This window comes from Pagrus major, chromosome 13, assembly GCF_040436345.1.
Source record: "Pagrus major chromosome 13, Pma_NU_1.0".
NCBI classification, from domain to species: domain Eukaryota; kingdom Metazoa; phylum Chordata; class Actinopteri; order Spariformes; family Sparidae; genus Pagrus; species Pagrus major.
The window spans coordinates 29,710,844-29,728,410 of record NC_133227.1 but is presented as its reverse complement, the minus strand read 5'-3'; the positions used below and the strand labels follow the sequence as shown (position 1 = coordinate 29,728,410).

The 17,567-nt window shown below is 42.9% G+C and overlaps 3 protein-coding genes across 3 annotated transcripts; all 3 read left to right on the top strand.

The window, feature by feature from the left end:
• The first annotated feature begins 72 nt into the window (after window positions 1–72).
• On the top strand, window positions 73–1,032 carry LOC141006700 (olfactory receptor 5B17-like). Its single transcript, XM_073478923.1, has one exon. It carries the CDS (start codon window positions 88–90, stop codon window positions 1,030–1,032), a length of 945 nt encoding a protein of 314 aa, XP_073335024.1. The 5' UTR covers window positions 73–87.
• A 2,570-nt stretch (window positions 1,033–3,602) lies between these two features.
• LOC141006699 (olfactory receptor 52N5-like) lies at window positions 3,603–4,547 on the top strand. The gene has a single exon (XM_073478922.1). The coding sequence runs from the start codon at window positions 3,603–3,605 to the stop codon at window positions 4,545–4,547; it is 945 nt and encodes a 314-aa protein (XP_073335023.1).
• A 4,044-nt stretch (window positions 4,548–8,591) lies between these two features.
• Window positions 8,592–9,542, top strand: LOC141007369 (olfactory receptor 52N2-like). Its single transcript, XM_073479724.1, has one exon. The coding sequence runs from the start codon at window positions 8,592–8,594 to the stop codon at window positions 9,540–9,542; it is 951 nt and encodes a 316-aa protein (XP_073335825.1).
• The last annotated feature ends 8,025 nt before the right edge of the window (window positions 9,543–17,567 follow it).

The following is a 17,567-nucleotide window of genomic DNA, read 5'->3' as shown; positions in this document are numbered from 1 at the left end:
AGTTTATAAGTCCAATTTTGCATCTTTGTTATACCACAGACAGTGACACATTGTCCTAATCTCTAATCTTCATGCTTTTTTACAGATATGGAGAACCAGACTTTAAGTGAGGATTTCATACTCCTGGAGGGGTTAAAAGTCTCCTCCCAATCCTCCCTTCCTGCCTTCATCTTCCTCTTCCTCATCTACATGTTTGCTGTGGTGTCAAACATTAGTCTGGTCACCCTGATCTTTACCACCAGGCGCCTCCACCAGCCCATGTATCTGCTCTTCTGCAACATGAGTATTAATGACATTTTTGGGGCCTCGATCATCACACCGCACATACTTAGAAACATTTTCATACCACCTTCAGAGAGGTACATTCATTATAATAACTGTGTCATTCAGGCCTTCTGTGTTCACCTCTACGCGGCCACCACTCACACCATACTCATGATCATGGCCTTTGACCGCTGTATGGCCATCTGCAAGCCTCTTCAATATGCCACAATCATGACCAAGACGATGATGGTGAAGCTGTCGGTGGGAGCCTGGACAGCAGCTTTTGTCTGTGTGGCAATCCTCTTAGGTCTCACTATTCGCTTGTCGCGCTGCAGGCGAGTTATATTCAACCCATTCTGTGACAACCCCACCTTGTTCAAGCTGTCCTGTGAGAGTATCCTCATCAATAACATCTACGGCTTCGGCTACACTGTGGTCCTGCTGGGCTCCTCCATGGGCAGCATAAGTCTGACATACTTGAAAATTGCTGCAGTATGTCTGCGCAGTAAGAACAAGGCGCTGAACAGCAAAGCACTGCAGACCTGCTCCACCCACCTGGCCGTGTACATCTTCCTGCTGGTGTCAGGCTTCATCATTGTCATCCTGCACCGTTTCCCCCACCTGTCAGACCACAGGAAGGTTGCGTCTGTCTTAGTACAAGTGACTGTGCCTGCCTTCAATGCAGTTATCTACGGCCTGCAAATAAAAGAGATAAAGCAGAGGATTATCACTTTGTTTAACAACAGTAAAGTGGCTCAAATTAACTGATACACACTGTGATCTGATATTCTGCAAGGGAGACATATTGAATGATAATAATATTTCATATCTGCTTCACTGAGGAAAATAAATTCAATCATTTCTGCGGGGATCATGTTCTCTTACTGGTCAGTAGTATTTCACAGAGGAGATTTAATTATTGATCCCAGTTCAGTATGACAGTCTTCATGAGTTTCTTACAACATATTTACATTTTATTTTCTTGATTTGGTTTCAGTTTAACTAATTAATTGAAAAAGGTTCTTGTGAACACAACAGTTTCCTTTTACAAGAAGTATTAAAACCTAAATAGGCTAGTATCATTAGGGGCATAATATGCAGGGCTTTCGTAAAAATAATCGTTGTCAATCATGATTGAAAATTGACTCTATTTGAAGAGTCTGGGGTCCATCCGCCTGTATTTTCTGATTTTCTTAGTATTTGCTGAAACTTCTAGGCGTCAACCTTTTGGCAGTGGGTGTGTTGACCAACCAATAACAGTGCAAGATCAATGACTAAAAACGTGGCAAACAGGTTACATCACTTTCTCTGTCTGTCTCCTCTGCTCTCTGTCTGTCATAAACAGCCTGTGTGTCTGTTTGACTGAGAGGGGGGATGAGCTACACATTCGCACAGGTAGGGCAGAGCAGCGAGAGAACAGCAGGCATTAAGTGTGTATTTCAGCAGCTTTCTCACAAACTCTGGAGGCCGTGTGGAGGTGTGGGTGAGTTTGTGTTTAAGAACGCCTCCCCGCCATGAAACAATCAGAAAATAACCTTTTCTGTTTCTGATTTACTGCTTAAGTTGATATTATTTCAATAAGAAATAACTCTCATAAAGTGGTCAGAGAGTTATTGATGACAAGCTTAAAGGTACAGGGAGGCAGAATACCAGATAGGTTGACAGTTAACAGGCAGGCAGGTAGTGAAAGTGAATGTCTGGGTAAAAATTCAGGAACCCAAGGCGCGAACACAAAGGCTCACAAGTTCATTGGTAACAACAACAACAACAAAAAAAACTTCATGGGCAAATTGTATAACAATTTAAGAACAATGTTTCTAAGTCATGATATCACCTGTTACTAATTAACCTACAACTTTCCCAGACCATCGTTGCATTTGTCCCAACTCGTTTGAAATGTGTTTCTGGCATCAAATTCAGAATGAGTTTCAACATTAAATATGTTGTCTTTGCACCTTATTCAATTAAGTGTATGTTGTAAAGAATTTTGTTTTTATTCACTTTTTACACAGCAGCCAAACTTTTCTTGCTCACTCATTATGCCGATATATTCTATTAACCCACAAGAGATACAAATAATGATGATGCTGATGGGTACTGAGTGGCTGCCAAGCAACAGTTGACCTGTCAGCATGTGATACTGCCACTGACGCACCAAATAAAACGGTCTGCTGTGTCACTTCTGGTCTGGGATGGAGGGCAGTTTGTGTCAGAGAGGATGTTGCCTTCAGCAGCTGCCTCATTGAGTATTTCAGCTATCAGAAGTTGTGTTAATCTTCATGTAAGCTATCTTTATATTTTACAAAAGTAGCAGAAGAATTTACATTAAGTCAAGGATACCATGATATCTTCTACTGCACACAAAACTTTACATTAACTTATCTTCAAGCTTTTTTAAAGGGTTCAGTTACAGATAGTTTTTAGTTTTATATCTTTTATGCTAAGATATTGGAGTGTGTGAATGACATTTTGTTTGTGCGGCTCACAGCATTGACGGCTGAGATTTAAAAAAAATTGAACATGTATCTGTTGGTTTCTGCCATATTTTTCCTCTTTAAAGGGTTTTTCAGAGATTTCTTTATCTGAATCGGGAATCTTTAAAATTATGACCAATTATTTGACCTATGACCCTAAAAATGCATATACTACACAGAGCCTTTGTATTACCTGAAAGTAACATAGATTTAGTGCAGACAAATTGCAGAATCTATAATGTTCTTCTTCTTTTCTTCCTCAGAAGATCTAAATCTAATTTGATCACTTCAAACATCATATCTGTGTTTAATTGTTTTAATGTTTGCATGTTTAAAAAGTTGAAATAGACGAGTTATTAAGATAAATTCAAGCAATCCTCAAGTAATATTTTGAGGTTTAACCTATTAAAATTGCTTGATAGATTGAGTGTCTTTATGAAATGTATGTAAACCTATTTTTATAATTGGTCATGATAGACAGCTGATACAGACCGCAGTAACCAAGGCTCAGGAAAAACACAGCAGAGCACAGTAACTAAAATAAATGCAGTCTGCTCTGGTTGAAGGTTGGATTTTATAGTTGCTGCATTTTTTACATTCCTTTTTCTCTAAGATAAAGCAAAACTTAACTTAGGAAGAAGCAGAAGACATTTAAATGTTGATTTCAGTCCTAACTCAATTTTGACCAAAATTGAAGCTTTTACTACGACTGCTTTGGCTTTGTAGGGCAGTTTAGATGCAACCTGATAACTTTGTTAAAGTATTTAAAGAGTCATAGAGAAATCTTGTTGCTCTGCTGTGTCTGTAACTGTGTCACTGTTGTTATCCAGACAAAAGGCTTCATTGTTATGTGACATTTGAATTATGGAAAACCAGACTTTCATGGAAGATATCCTAGTCCTGGAGGGGTTAATGGTCACCTCTCAGTTCTTTATTCCTGCCTTTATCTTACTTCTCCTTGTTTACATATTCATCGTGGTGTCAAACATCGGCCTGGTTGCCCTGATCTTCAAGAGTACAAGCCTTCGCCAGCCCATGTATCTGCTTCTCTGCAACATGAGTATTAATGATGTTTTTGGGGCCACAATAATTATACCTCATGTACTCAGAGATCTTTTAATATCGAACTCAAAGCGGTACATTCATTATATTGACTGTGCCATTCAGGCCTTCTGTGTTCATCTCCATGCAAGTGCCTCTCACACTGTACTCATGATCATGGCTTTTGATCGCTACGTGGCCATCTGCAACCCTCTGCGTTACGCCACCATCATGACCAACAGTGCAGTGGTGAAGTTGTCGGTGGTGGCCTGGGGAACAGCCTTCGTGCTGGTGTTGATCCTCGTGGGCCTCAGCGTCCGTCTTTCACGCTGCAGGTGGATTATATTCAACCCGTTCTGCGACAACGCCTCCTTGTTCAAGCTGTCCTGTGAGAGCGTCCTCATCAATAACATCTACGGCCTCAGCTACACGGTGGTTCTGCTGGGCTCCTCCATCTGCAGCGTAACTCTCACCTACCTGAAGATCGCTGCAGTGTGTGTGATCAGTAAAAACAAGGCGGTGAACGGCAAAGCGCTGCAGACCTGTGCCACCCACCTGGCTGTGTACATCATCCTCCTGGTGTCGGGCTTTATCATCGTCATCCTGCACCGCTTCCCTCAACTGTCTGACCACAGGAAGGTGGCGTCAGTCCTGGGACATGTGGCCCTGCCTGCCCTGAATGCTGTCATCTATGGGCTACAGATTAAAGAGGTCAGGCAAAGGATTATGACTTTATTCCACAACAATAAAGTAATGGAAGTAAAATGATAAACAGTGTGATACACACAAAAAAAGAAATACTTTTGCATAGGCTATTTATATAATATGACTATATGTGAGTGGGAGGACTCAGTGAATTTCTGTATCGATCATGTTGAAATTCAAATAAGACTAACCATTACATTGTGGTAAGCTACCTGTTAATCATCATCCTGGTAATAATCTAAGCTTCAATGTACTGCATCATTCTTTATTCAACGATATTTCACATTAAAGCTCTAAATACTGATTCAAATCCAGTGTAATACTCTTGATGTATTTCTTTATAAAATTTAAGAAGTATCTTTAACAGGTATTCCCTTTAACACATCCCCTATATTGTATTTACATGTTTTAGTGAGTAAATTATTCAAACTTACCAGAAGTTTTGGAACCAGTCCAGTAGATCGCCTCAGCTGGCTGCAATGTAATCCTTTGGGGCAACTCCGACCATCAAAGTCACGTCCACTAAAAGTGCTGGTTTTTGTCGCTGACAGGCTGAGATTGTTATTCTAAGAGTCTGACAACATTACAGAAATAATTTCTATGGAGAAATATCTTAAATCATAAGATTCTTTTTATTACCAGAAACACCATTTTGCTCTGAAATCTTAAAAGGTGAGTTGTTACAGTTTTTGCCTCATCTAGATTGTCAGTTAACTATTCAGTCATCACTTCGGACATAACTTCATACTCCCAGTTCCTCGAGGTAAACTCCAAACTCCACTCTCCAACTCGGACTCTTCTTTCCACCGTCGTCTTCCTGCAGCAACTCACCTCTCATGAGATTTCAGAACGAGACTTCTTAAGCGAGACTTGGTTTTCTGGTCACAAAATGCATCTTATTATTTAATAAAAAAGTCTTTCTCTGTTTTGCACATTCACACCGAGGTGGAGGGTGTGGAGGTTTTTCAGAGGCACACTTCAAACTGAAGGTTATTACAACTTTGTTGTTTCAATGAATTACGGGCCTTTTCTTTTTAACAAGTATTAAACTACTAATTTGCTGATGTTGCTGTAGATAAATAGCTAGCTAAGGGGTGACTTGTGCATGACAGTCCAGCATTTTGACAGTGAAGCAGTGAAGCAGTGAAGTTGCTGCAGTTGGTACCATTCCTCTATAATGAAGCAGTGTTCTTCTTTATTTGATAACTTGATTGATAGCGTGAAGCTGTGAACGAACTGTCCACAGATAGATGGTAAATGGCATTGTGATAAAACCAGCGTTGCCATGGTAACGCGAGAGAAATCTCCACAGCTGAAGACGACATATCGGAAATGACCCGTCACGTCTGTCTATATAGACGCCATCCACGAGTACTGAGGACTTGTGAGGGTCTCGAAGGGTTGTCCCATTTCATTCATTTCAGGAGTCAGTCAATTACATAGCAATGCTGACACCTATTGGTGATTTACTGGTACTACTGAATTAAAAATGACACTCGCAATGGATAAGACAAGGATAATTTAATAGCATTTAATAGAGCCATGTAATAATGTATAAATAATAAAAGTAAAAAAATAGTCTGTTTAATGTACGACACATGACTTATTTTGGCATACAAAGAACCAACTTGTAACCAAAGACTACGCTATGTAAAATGTGAATTAACTTCTTATTAGTAACTTTGGTAAGTTTCAGATTTCAATTCATGAATAACATCGATGGAGGGGGGCCCAAAAAATACAGTCTGCCTAGTGTAGTCCATTTATTTAATCCGGCTCTGCTAGTAAATGTTTCTTGTTGTCATTTGGATGCAGTGAATCTTCAATGTTGATATCTACTTCAAACATTTAGTCTAACAGCTCACCACTAGGATGCATAGTGTTGTCCATGCCAAAGGCTGACAGCGGTTACCTGGTGACGAACTGTTCAGATTTCTGTGATGCAACAAACCCTGAAGGGACCGATCGTTCAGCTTATAAGAAGCGTCATCCCACGTCGGATCCAAGTGGACGGGGTTCATGTTAACAGAGGTATGAGCATGAGACACTCAGGTTAACACAGTCTAGAGAGGATGTTGCTGTTTGTTTACTGTGTACCAATCAACACCAAATGTTTTCTAATTTGTTTAAATATTGCAAAAATACTCTCTGGATCATCTTACATAATTTAATCTTCTGCAGCCTTGATTATTGCAACAGCCTTTATACTTTATGCTCACGTCACAGCTGTTGTAGCAACTGTACAGGATTATAATATCTTACTGATTATCGTAAAGGCTCTTCTGGCTTGGTTTCTTGCAGTGTGTAGCTTGAGATGCTCAGGAAGAGGTCTTTCAGAAACAGGAACAAAGTGTTTGCAGTCAGGGCTGGGAGGCTCTGAAAATTCTGCTGAGAAAACCAGCCTGGCTGAGTCCATATGATCCTTTCAATGTTTTCCTAAAACTCACTTTTATCTGAGAGCTTTTCCTGATTTAAATATTTTCTTTAACTGTTATATTACAGGAAATGGTTTGAACTATTTCACTCTTTTGTTAAGTAAAACCTCTCCGTTTGATTAGAGTCTGTTTGAAATGTTATAATTTGTTGATTTGATGTGCTGCCTTGTGTGAAAATGTTTGTAAGTCCGGCTTTGAAACATGCACTACAGATAAAGATCATTGACATGTTATTACAGCTATGCACAGTATTCAGTATGCTGTGTTTTGTTTTCGGTTTAACAACTGAAATGAAAAATGTAAGATTTAAATGAAACAGTGAACTGTTTACTGATTATGTGTGAGCTGCCTGATCAACCTACACAGCAGTGTTGTGGATAAGTTAAAAATTGTGTCCACAGAGTTTTATGCCAAAATCACAGCATCCCTTCATGAACACTGGTCTTATCTATGTATTTATTATATCATCATTCTATCTACTGTTGTCATTTGAATTCATAAAGGCTTTTTTAGTGCATCATATTCACACAAATGCCAGAAAAAAATTGTCATCAAACATTTTATATCTTTTTAAATATCGGGAGTCCTGAGCCTCTACTGTAGGCTTTTACTTTGAAAGGTAGTAAGATTATAGTAGCCTATACGTGTTTGAATAATTCTATTGTCACATCATTGAACCAATTCTTAGATTTCAAAGGCAAACATGCATATTGTTGTGTATTTGTACTACGTTTTCATGACAGCAGACATTATTTGTAATATGCTTAAATTGTGCACAGTGGAAATATTTGACTACTTTACTTTTTGGATGCTGCTGCTTAACAATGATGAAATAGTTCACTTTTTACTCCACTAAATTCAATTTATAACTTTAGTTACTAGTAACAGCCTTATTTCCTCAGGCTGGTCATTTCAAAGTCTCAGACCCTTTTGTTTTCAGCCTGGACTCCAGAAGAGACAGAAGCCTGAGGAGTGCACACAGGTTCATAAGGGATTAACAGGTCAGAAATATAATCTGGAGCTGGGCCATTAACAGTTTAGGTGATGAATAAGATCTTAAAATCAATTCTGAAACAAACCAAAGTAAAGAGTCTAAAACAGGTGTGATGTGTTTCTACTTTGCAAAACCACTGTTAAGTTAAAACTTTACATTTAATCAGGATCAATTATCAGTTTATCTCAACGCTGTGCTCATGCTCTGGTCAGTTTAGGCACAAAAACATCGGCTTGAATTACCTGGCTGGAAAATTTCCCTGAGGTAAAATTTCCAGCAGTTTCACGCTTACAAATTGTTGCACCACAGACTCAAACTGTGTTCACTGGCTCGGCAGCCTGCTCACCTGTAAATCCACAACTGTCCTCTTCGACTCCTGATGTCAGGTAATAGACACGTAAAGTGAACGTGATCTGACACATTTTGTAGAAATGTTAATACGGTACGTAGCCTGTGACACATACACATTTGGATGTGTCAGCGATTGGCAGAAACGTTTACTGATAACATTTTATCCTGGCGACGAGGATACCTTTAGAGGCCGTATCAATCCAGTTATTAACTTCTTTCAAAACATTAAATTATTTCAATATAATAATATTGAATTAATCAATAATTGATTTTTATTTAATGTTTCTCTCTCTCATCCTCGCTAGGCTGAAATTAACCCTCTGCACTATGGAGAACCAGACTTTAAGTCCAGATATTCTGCTCCTGGAGGGGTTAAAGGTCACCCCCCAGTCCTCCATTCCTGCCTTCATCCTCCTCCTCCTCATTTACATCTTCATCATGGTGTCCAACATCGGCTTGGTCGTCCTGATCACCATGGAGAGGAGCCTCCACCAGCCCATGTATCTGCTCTTCTGCAACATGAGTATTAATGATATTTTTGGTGCCACGGCCATCATCCCTCGCCTGCTGAGTGACATTTTTATCCCAAGCACAGACCGCTACATTCATTACATCGATTGTGTCATTCAGGCTTTTTGTGCTCACTTGTATGCAGGTGCCTGTCACACGGTGCTCATGATCATGACTTTTGATCGATATGTGGCCATCTGCAATCCCCTGCGATACGCCACCATCATGACCAAGAAGATGGTGTTGACGCTGTCGCTGTCGGCCTGGATGGTTGCATTACTGATGGTGCTGATCCTCGTGGGCCTCAGCGTCCGTCTGTCACGCTGCAGGTGGATTATATTCAACCCGTTCTGCGACAACGCCTCCTTGTTCAAACTGTCCTGTGAGAGTGTCCTCATCAATAACATCTACGGCCTCGGCTACACGGTGGTCCTGCTGGGCTCCTCCATCACCAGCGTCACTCTCACCTACCTGAAGATCGCTGTAGTGTGTGTGCTCAATAAAAACAAGGCTCTGAACAGCAAAGCGCTGCAGACCTGTGCCACCCACCTGGCTGTGTACATCATCCTGTTTGTGTCGGGCAGCATCATCATCATCCTCCATCGTTTCCAGAACATTTCGGATCACAGGAAGCTGGCGTCCATCTTGTTCCATGTGGTTCCTCCGGCTCTGAACGCAGTTATCTACGGACTGCAAATTAAAGCAGTCAGACAAAAGATTTTCATCATGTTTACAAAGAAAACGATGACTGTGACAGATGTGAAATGATTCAGTGCTCAATTAAATGTAAATAACTGTTAATAAATGTTAATAAAATAGTGGCACTGAAATGTGAGATCATGCAATTAAAAAATACTCTCTCTCAGTTTTGGATGTCATGTATTTATCCATAACTGAAACAAAGCAGGCCTGAGTCTTGGCTTGGAAGCTATTAGCCTAAAATGGCTGCTTCACCTGCTAGTACCACTAGCTAACACAAATGTCATCTCCTTAATAACTTTAATCAACCAAAACCTCAGACTTCATCATGCTGAGGTAGTTTTAGCTTCAGGTGTTGGCTAACACCAATTACACTGCCAATACAGTCTGCTACCACACTTAGGGCTATACTCATGTCATTAGCATCTTAATGCGCTAATTACGATTAGCGCGCTAACATGCTAGCGCGCGTATTAGCACGTTAGCGCGCTAATTACGATTAGCGCGCTAACATGCTAATGACATGAGTATAGCTCTGAGTGTGGTAGCAGACTGTATCGGCAGTGTAATAAGCACCATAGCTTGCTAATTATAAACTGCTAGACGTGAGTACAGTATTAAAACCATACAAGCACAAATTTACCTTCTGCACATCCTCAACCAGTCAGTGCTGTTTCTTCATTAACTGAAGTCATGGACATTATTAGCTGACGTTACATCGACTGCGCGAACTAGTTGGCTAACGCTCGGTCTGCTTTGTGTCTGTAGCTCACCCTGTGCTGTTAGCTCCACAACTTGGCTAAAACTTGGGTTAAAAAAACAGCAGAACAGAAGCTACTTATCTGGATTAAGTAGAGGATGAGTCCAAATGAAAAGAAATAAAAATGAAGAAGAAACTGCTGCTAGCTAAACCGGTTCAAACCGGTTCAAACCAGTTCTGTCTGGTCAGGGTCATGGCACGTCGTCATGGTAACCTTTCATGGAGTCATATGGACTGAATTTTTAAATTTGGTGTTAATTTAATAAACACAAATAAACAATAAATTGAACTATAAATAGGTCCACATATCTCTGCATAGAGAGCTGAAGTCACGCCACTCCTGGTTTGATCCATCAGACCATATTTGATAAAAACTTTTTTCTGCTAGTGAACGAACAGAGACTAATAATTTATTGATCCTGTTTGAATTGAAGACACCTGCTCAGACTCTATATAAGAGTCCTGGAAACCAAGATGGCTCTCTCTCCCTCTTGGATGGCAGATGCCTCCTGGGCACTCAGCAGGGTTTTGACTTTTGGTTATGTTTGTTTGGTTCTTGTGGTTTTTTTGTGATCACACCTGCATCCATACACCTTACACCTCACCACTGATTACTGATTTTCACAAAGAGTAAGTTTGATTTGAGTTGTCTTTATTAAAGTTACATTATTTTTAACTGTCACTGTGTGGACCTCCCCCTTCTTTGTTTTGCTCTCCCACGAGCTGGGCATAACAAGTGGGGGCTCGTCCAACTTTTTGAACCTGTAGAGTTGTGTCTTGTTTGGAGATGACAGTAACAGTGGGGAGGCTCACAGTGATTTTTTTTTGTGTGTAATGTTACCCAGGTAGGGAGGCAAGATCTAGTTTTCTCTCTAGGGGCTTGTGCTTGAGGTGTGTTCAAGGGGAAGAAGGGGTGGAGGTTGCACGGGGTAGAGCTGCGGGGAGATTGTGTCTAGATGGCTTTGCCACATTGGGCTGTCTGGCTGGAGCATTTGTTACCCCCAGATAGGCCGTAGTGGCAGTCCTCTCATAAGGAGGGGTTGCTCTCTTTTTTTGTTTTTTCAGGGTTGTTTGGTATTTTTGTGTGTTGCCCGTGCGGTTAGCAGCGGTTGTCGCGGGAGCACCCCGAAGTATTGGCCGAGACAAGTTGTCTCCCCAATACAGACGGTTTGTAGGTGCATAATTATCCGCCGCCAGTGCACACATGAAGACTAGGGTGCAATTAGTCAGTTGGGGTTAGGCAGTTAGGAGGGGGCGCTCCTTTGCCACTCAATCTCCCTGTGGTTTTATGCGGTGTGACTTGGTTGTTCTTTCTTGAATGAGGTCCCTGACGTTGTGGCTGAATTAAGGTAAAAGTTAACATTGGAGACGGAACACAATAATTCTTTGGTTTCAGAGTTCCTCCAACGGCCATCTCACAGCACTTTAGCTCAGTTTGCAAAGGTTGATTTGGTTGACTTGGCAGTTCATTTGGGTTGGGCTAAAGCAGAGAAAATACCAAGAAAGGCTGAGCTTCGGGGTATTGTTGAGGGTCTAGCTGTCTCCACCAAGTTTTTGGAGGCAGGGGTTCAGGCTCCAGTAGCTCAGGGAGGTCCAGGTGTTGGTAGTGGGACTTGGTCATTTGAGCAGTGTCTTCAGATGGAGAGGGAAAAGGCACAATGGGAGAGGGAGAGGTTCCAGTTCGAGCTGGAGCAGGAGAAGCTGAAGGCCGAGGCAGCCATGGAGAGGGAAAGAGTTATGTTAGAGTGGTTGAGGTTGGAGCTGAGAAAGGAAGGTAGAGGTGAAGCTGCAGGGGGGCATCGTGGGTTTGATGTTGCTGAAAGTTTGCGTTTATTGCCAAAATTTGATGACAAAGACCCTGACACCTTTTTTGCACTGTTTGAGCGGGTAGCAGGCAGTAGGGGGTGGTCAGATGCCCATCAAACTTTGATGCTGCAGTGTATTTTGACAGGTAAGGTCCAGAGAGCTTTTTCTGCCCTTAGTCCTGTTGATGGTACCAATTATGGTAAGGTTAAGGCTGCAGTCCTTAAGGCCTATGAACTGGTGCCTGAGGCCTACAGGCAACGGTTTAGGAGCTGGAAAAGAAGAGATCAGCAGACTCATGTTGAGTTTGTCCAAGACATTTCTACCCATTTCAGTCGGTGGTGTTCGGCTTCGGGGGCGGATTCGTATGAAAGCCTGTGTGATCTGATTGTGTTGGAACAGTTTAAAAGTTCAGTGCCTGCCCACCTTGCAACTTATATCAATGAGAAGAAGGTTACAACAGCTGCAGCAGCTGCAGTTTTGAAAGATGAGTATGTCCTAACACATGGCAGTGGCCCCACAAGCGGTCAGAGTCATCGAGAGGGACAGTGGAGGGGGAGTTTTAGGCCTAGACCTAATAAGCCTCCAGAAAGTCATGAGGGTTCTCAGGTGGGGGTTAGATCAGTTCCTGGTACAGATGGCAGGTTTGATCCAGTCAAGATCTGCCACGTCTGTAGGAACAGGGGACATTGGAAAGGGGAGTGTCCTCTGAGTAAGGTTGGCCAGAAATCAGCTGATTCCAGTGTATATGTGAAGCCAGCTGGCCTGATTTCCTCTGTGCTTCACACTGCCAGGCCCAGTGCTGTTCCTCTACCAGAGTCTTTACCATCTAAGCCTGTAGATGACTTGTATGCACCTTTTGTCTCCGACGGTTTTGTGTCTCTGATAGGACAGGGAAAGGTTCCTGTTAAGATTCTGAGGTACTCGGGAGCCAATCAGAGTCTTATTTTGAGTGGGATTCTGCCATTTTCGGCTAGCACAGCGACTGGGGCCAAAGCGCCTGTCCTTGGGGTGGGAATGGTTCTACTGGGGGTTCCTGTGCATCGTGTTCACCTTGATTCTCAGTTGGTGTGTGGACAAGTTGACATGGCCATCTGTCCTCAGCTGCCCATTCAGGGTGTGGACATCATCCTAGGAAATGATTTGGCCGGGGCAAGGATTTGGAAAGATGGTCCACCATTGAGATATGAGGGTTCGGTCTTGCAAGGACTTAGAGATCCTGCAGGGGGTATTGAAGAGCAGTCTACAGTCTTCTCTTCCGGTGTTGTGACTAGGGCCCAGAGTAATGCTCTGTTAGAGCAGAGCCAGTGTTCTCAGGCAGGTCCCACAGAGGGGAAGGATTTGTGTAACTTTTTTTCAGTCCTTCTGCCTGAAGTTTCTAGGGAGGAGTGGATTAAAGAACAGATTGCAGATACCACTTTGAGGCCTTTGTTTGAGTTGGGTGGTTCAGAGAGTATATTCAGAAATGCCTCAGGGGGGTATTTTCTCAGTGATGGTTTGCTGTTGAGGAAGTGGGTTAGAGTGGTAATGGGAGTGCAGGTTGACAGCGTTGTCCAAGTTGTGGTTCCTTTAAGGTTCAGAGATCTGGTGTTAAGCACGTCTCATGATGGGGTGGGAGGCCATCTTGGCGTAAAGAAAACCTATGATAAAGTGCTTCGCCACTTCTTCTGGCCTCATCTGAAGAAGGATGTGGCTGCATACTGTAAAACTTGTAAGACATGTCAGTTGACAGGGAAGCCCAATCAGAAGATCAAGCCGGCTCCACTCTATCCCATCCCTGTTGTGGAGGAGCCATTTGAATACCTGTTGCTTGATTGTGTGGGGCCGCTTCCAAGGAGTAGGGCTGGTAACCAGTACCTGTTGACAGTGATGTGTAAGAGTACACGCTATCCTGCGGCGTTTCCATTGCGCTCTATTAAAACCAAACCTGTGTTGAAGGCATTGACTTCCTTTATCTCAACCTTTGGTGTTCCAAAGGCGGTGCAAACTGACCAGGGCAGTAACTTCATGTCCCGCATTTTTTCTCAAGTGTTGAAGCAGTTGAAGGTTGAGCATCGTGTTTCGAGTGCCTACCATCCAGAGTCTCAGGGTGCTTTGGAACGTTTTCATCAGACGTTGAAGTCTATGTTGCGCTCCTATTGCACTGAGCTCTCCCACGATTGGGAGGAAGGCCTGCCGTGGTTGTTGCTAGCAATACGGGAGGTGTCACAGTCTAGTACGGGGTTCAGTCCCAATGAATTGGTGTTTGGGCATGCTGTTAGGGGTCCACTAGCAGTGCTGGGGGTTGACTTGAAACCTAGGGAGCCCCCTGACAATGTTTTGGACTATGTAAATGATTTTCGCCGTCGACTATACATGGCCTGCGCTGCTGCTCATAAGAATCTGGGTGGAGCCCAGGGGAAATTGAAAGAGGTTTTTGACCAGAAGGCGGAGTTCCGGCTGTTTGAGCCAGGGGACCAGGTTCTGGCTTTGTTGCCAATGATTGGCTCTCCATTCCAGGCAAGATTTAGTGGGCCTTACATTGTGAAGAGCAGGATGTCTGACCGGGACTACTTGATTGTGACACCTGATAGGAGGAAGAAAGTGCAGTGGTGTCATGTGAATCTGTTGAAACCCTTTTTTGCTCCCTCAGCCAGGAAGGAGGGTGATCTGACTGTGGGTGGGGGTGTGACAAAGTCAGTGGTCACGGTTGGGACTGGGTTTTCAGATGATTTTGAGGTTCCATCTGATCCTATTTTGACAGAGAAGCTTAAAAACTCTGAGTATTTAGATTGTCTTCCCAGTCATCTGTCAGATTCTCAGCGGGAAGATCTAGTGAGGTTGCTCTCATCGCATTTGTCTCTCTTTTCAGATACACCAACCTGTACCAACCTGATTGAGCACGACATAGAGGTGGGGGATGCCCTGCCTGTCAGGCAGAGGGCTTACAGGATGCCAGTGGGGAAGCGTGAGCGCATGGAGAGGGAGGTGGAGTATTTGTTGCAACATGGGTTGGCAGAGCCGTCATGTTCAGGCTGGGCCTCTCCATGTTGTTGGTAGATAAGGCAGATGGGTCAGATAGGTTCTGCACAGATTTCAAGAAGGTTAATGCAGTTACCAAGCCTGATGGTTACCCTCTTCCTCGGATTGAGGATTGCGTTGATCAGGTGGGTGGGGCAAAATTTGTGACAAAACTAGATCTTCTAAAAGGTTACTGGCAGGTGCCAGGGCCAAGGAGATTTCATCCTTTATCACACCGTGGGGTCTGTTTTCCTATTCTGTAATGCCATTTGGCCTCCAAAATGCTCCCGCAACATTTCAACGCCTGATGAATAGTGTTAGCTGAGTTGGAGGGGTGTTCAGCTTACTTGGATGATGTAGTAGTGTTCAGTGATACGTGGGAAGCTCATGTTCAGCGGGTGGGTGCAGTGTTTGACAGGTTAAAACAAGCAAATTTAACTGTTAATTTGGCAAAGTGTGAGTTTGCTAAGGCAACAGTTACCTATCTTGGCAAGGTGGTGGGGCAGGGTGAGGTCCGTCCGGTGCAGGCTAAGGTGGAGGCTATGCTTCGCTATCCAGTGCCAGCATCCAAGAAAGAGCTGATGAGGTTCCTGGGGTTAGTGGGGTATTACCGCAGTTTTTGTCCCAACTTTTCCACTGTAGTGGCTCCACTGACTAACTTACTGAAGAAGAATACACCTTTTGTCTGGACATCCTCTTGTCAAAATGCCTTTGAATGTGTAAAAACCTTGATATGCTCCGCTCCTGTGCTCGCAGCTCCAGTCTTCCATAAACCTTTTAAGATCCAGGTGGATGCGAGTGACGTTGGTGCTGGGGCAGTGCTCCTCCAGGAAGGGGAGGGGGGAATTGACCATCCCGTGTGCTTTTTCTCCCGTAAGTTTAATCGCCACCAATTGCATTATTCAGTTATCGAGAAGGAGACTTTGGCTTTGATCTGGGCTTTGAAATTCTTTGAAGTGTATGTTGAGTCCTCTCTGCCAGTGACTATTTACACTGATCATAACCCACTTACTTTTTTGAATAGCATGCACAATGCCAATAGTAGGCTTATGAGGTGGCTGCTATTCTTACAGCCTTACACTCTGAATGTTTGTCACATTAAAGGTTGTGATAATGTAATGGCTGATGCACTCTCTCGGGCACCTTATTGATTTTACACTAAGACCCTGTTGGTGGGGTCTTGTGTTTATGGGGGGGGTGTGATGGCCGTCGGCCATTTTGTCTCTGTTCTCTTTGTGTTCCTCCATTTTAGGTCTGGCTGGTTCCTCCCCTCTCGTTTCAGACACCTGCTCAGACTCTATAAGAGTCCTGGAAACCAAGATGGCTCTCTCTCCCTCTTGGATGGCAGATGCCTCCTGGGCACTCAGCAGGGTTTTGACTTTTGGTTATGTTTGTTTGGTTCTTGTGGTTTTTTTGTGATCACACCTGCATCCATACACCTTACACCTCACCACTGATTCCAGCAGAGGGCGCTGTCTATATTTTGATTGGACAATAGACCTCAAGTTAACTCTTTCTCACTCACCTCAAGTGACAAGTTACAATAGTGGTTGTCAAGCTGTTCCCATGAGGCTAAATTACAGGTTGTCATTCATAAATATTTGTCATCATTCATTCTCATAAGTTAGTTACATCTGTAAAACAGAAGATAAGCAAACATGTTTAACTCTGTGTTTAATGTTTTGATTCAGTTCCTCTGTTTGTGGCCCCTCGCTTTCATTGTGTCCCTCTGGAAAACATGTTGCCCACCGCTGACACAGAGACTCTTTGAGGTGAACATTACTGTTGCTGCACTTGAAATATGTAGTTCTGTTACGTATGTAATTCATGTTACTTGTAGAGATGTTCTGAGTTTGTTACTTTTCAAAATAAAATAGAAGTTGCAGTTCTACATGAGGGCTCAGGGTTTTTATTTCTGCCGCGCCTCCACATATTATAGGTTCATGCTTTAAATCTGTCACAATTTGTGGTCAAAAGGAGAGTGAGTACCCAAATACAAAACACCAAGGAGGCGGGCAGGATTAAGAACATAAGGCGAGCTTTATTTCACAAAAAGCTGAGTAAACCAAAAACCAAGAATCCAAAAACAGCCAAGAGGTCTGTCTATATAGACGCCATCAACGAGTACTGATGACTTGTGAGGGTCTCAATGGGTTGTCCCATTTCATTTCATTTCATTTCAGGAGGAGATTTCAACCAAGGAGGGGCAGGGGTAAAACCTGGCTTGCACATTAAACAGAAAATATATGCACAGCTTGATAATACAGGTGGGGACTAGTAAATGTTTCTTGTTGTCATTTGGATGCAGTGAATCTTCAATGTTGATATCTACTTCAAACATTTAGTCTAACAGCTCACCACTAGGATGCATAGTGTTGTCCATGCCAAAGGCTGACAGCGGTTACCTGGTGACGAACTGTTCAGATTTCCGTGATGCAACAAACCCTGAAGGGACCGATCGTTCAGCTTATAAGAAGCGTCATCCCACGTCGGATCCAAATGGACGGGGTTCATGTTAACAGAGGTATGAG

Coding starts and splice junctions, on each gene's coding strand:
- LOC141006700 (XM_073478923.1), top strand. CDS start 88: ATGGAGAACCAGACTTTAAGTGAGGATTTCATACTCCTGGAGGGGTTA.
- LOC141006699 (XM_073478922.1), top strand. CDS start 3,603: ATGGAAAACCAGACTTTCATGGAAGATATCCTAGTCCTGGAGGGGTTA.
- LOC141007369 (XM_073479724.1), top strand. CDS start 8,592: ATGGAGAACCAGACTTTAAGTCCAGATATTCTGCTCCTGGAGGGGTTA.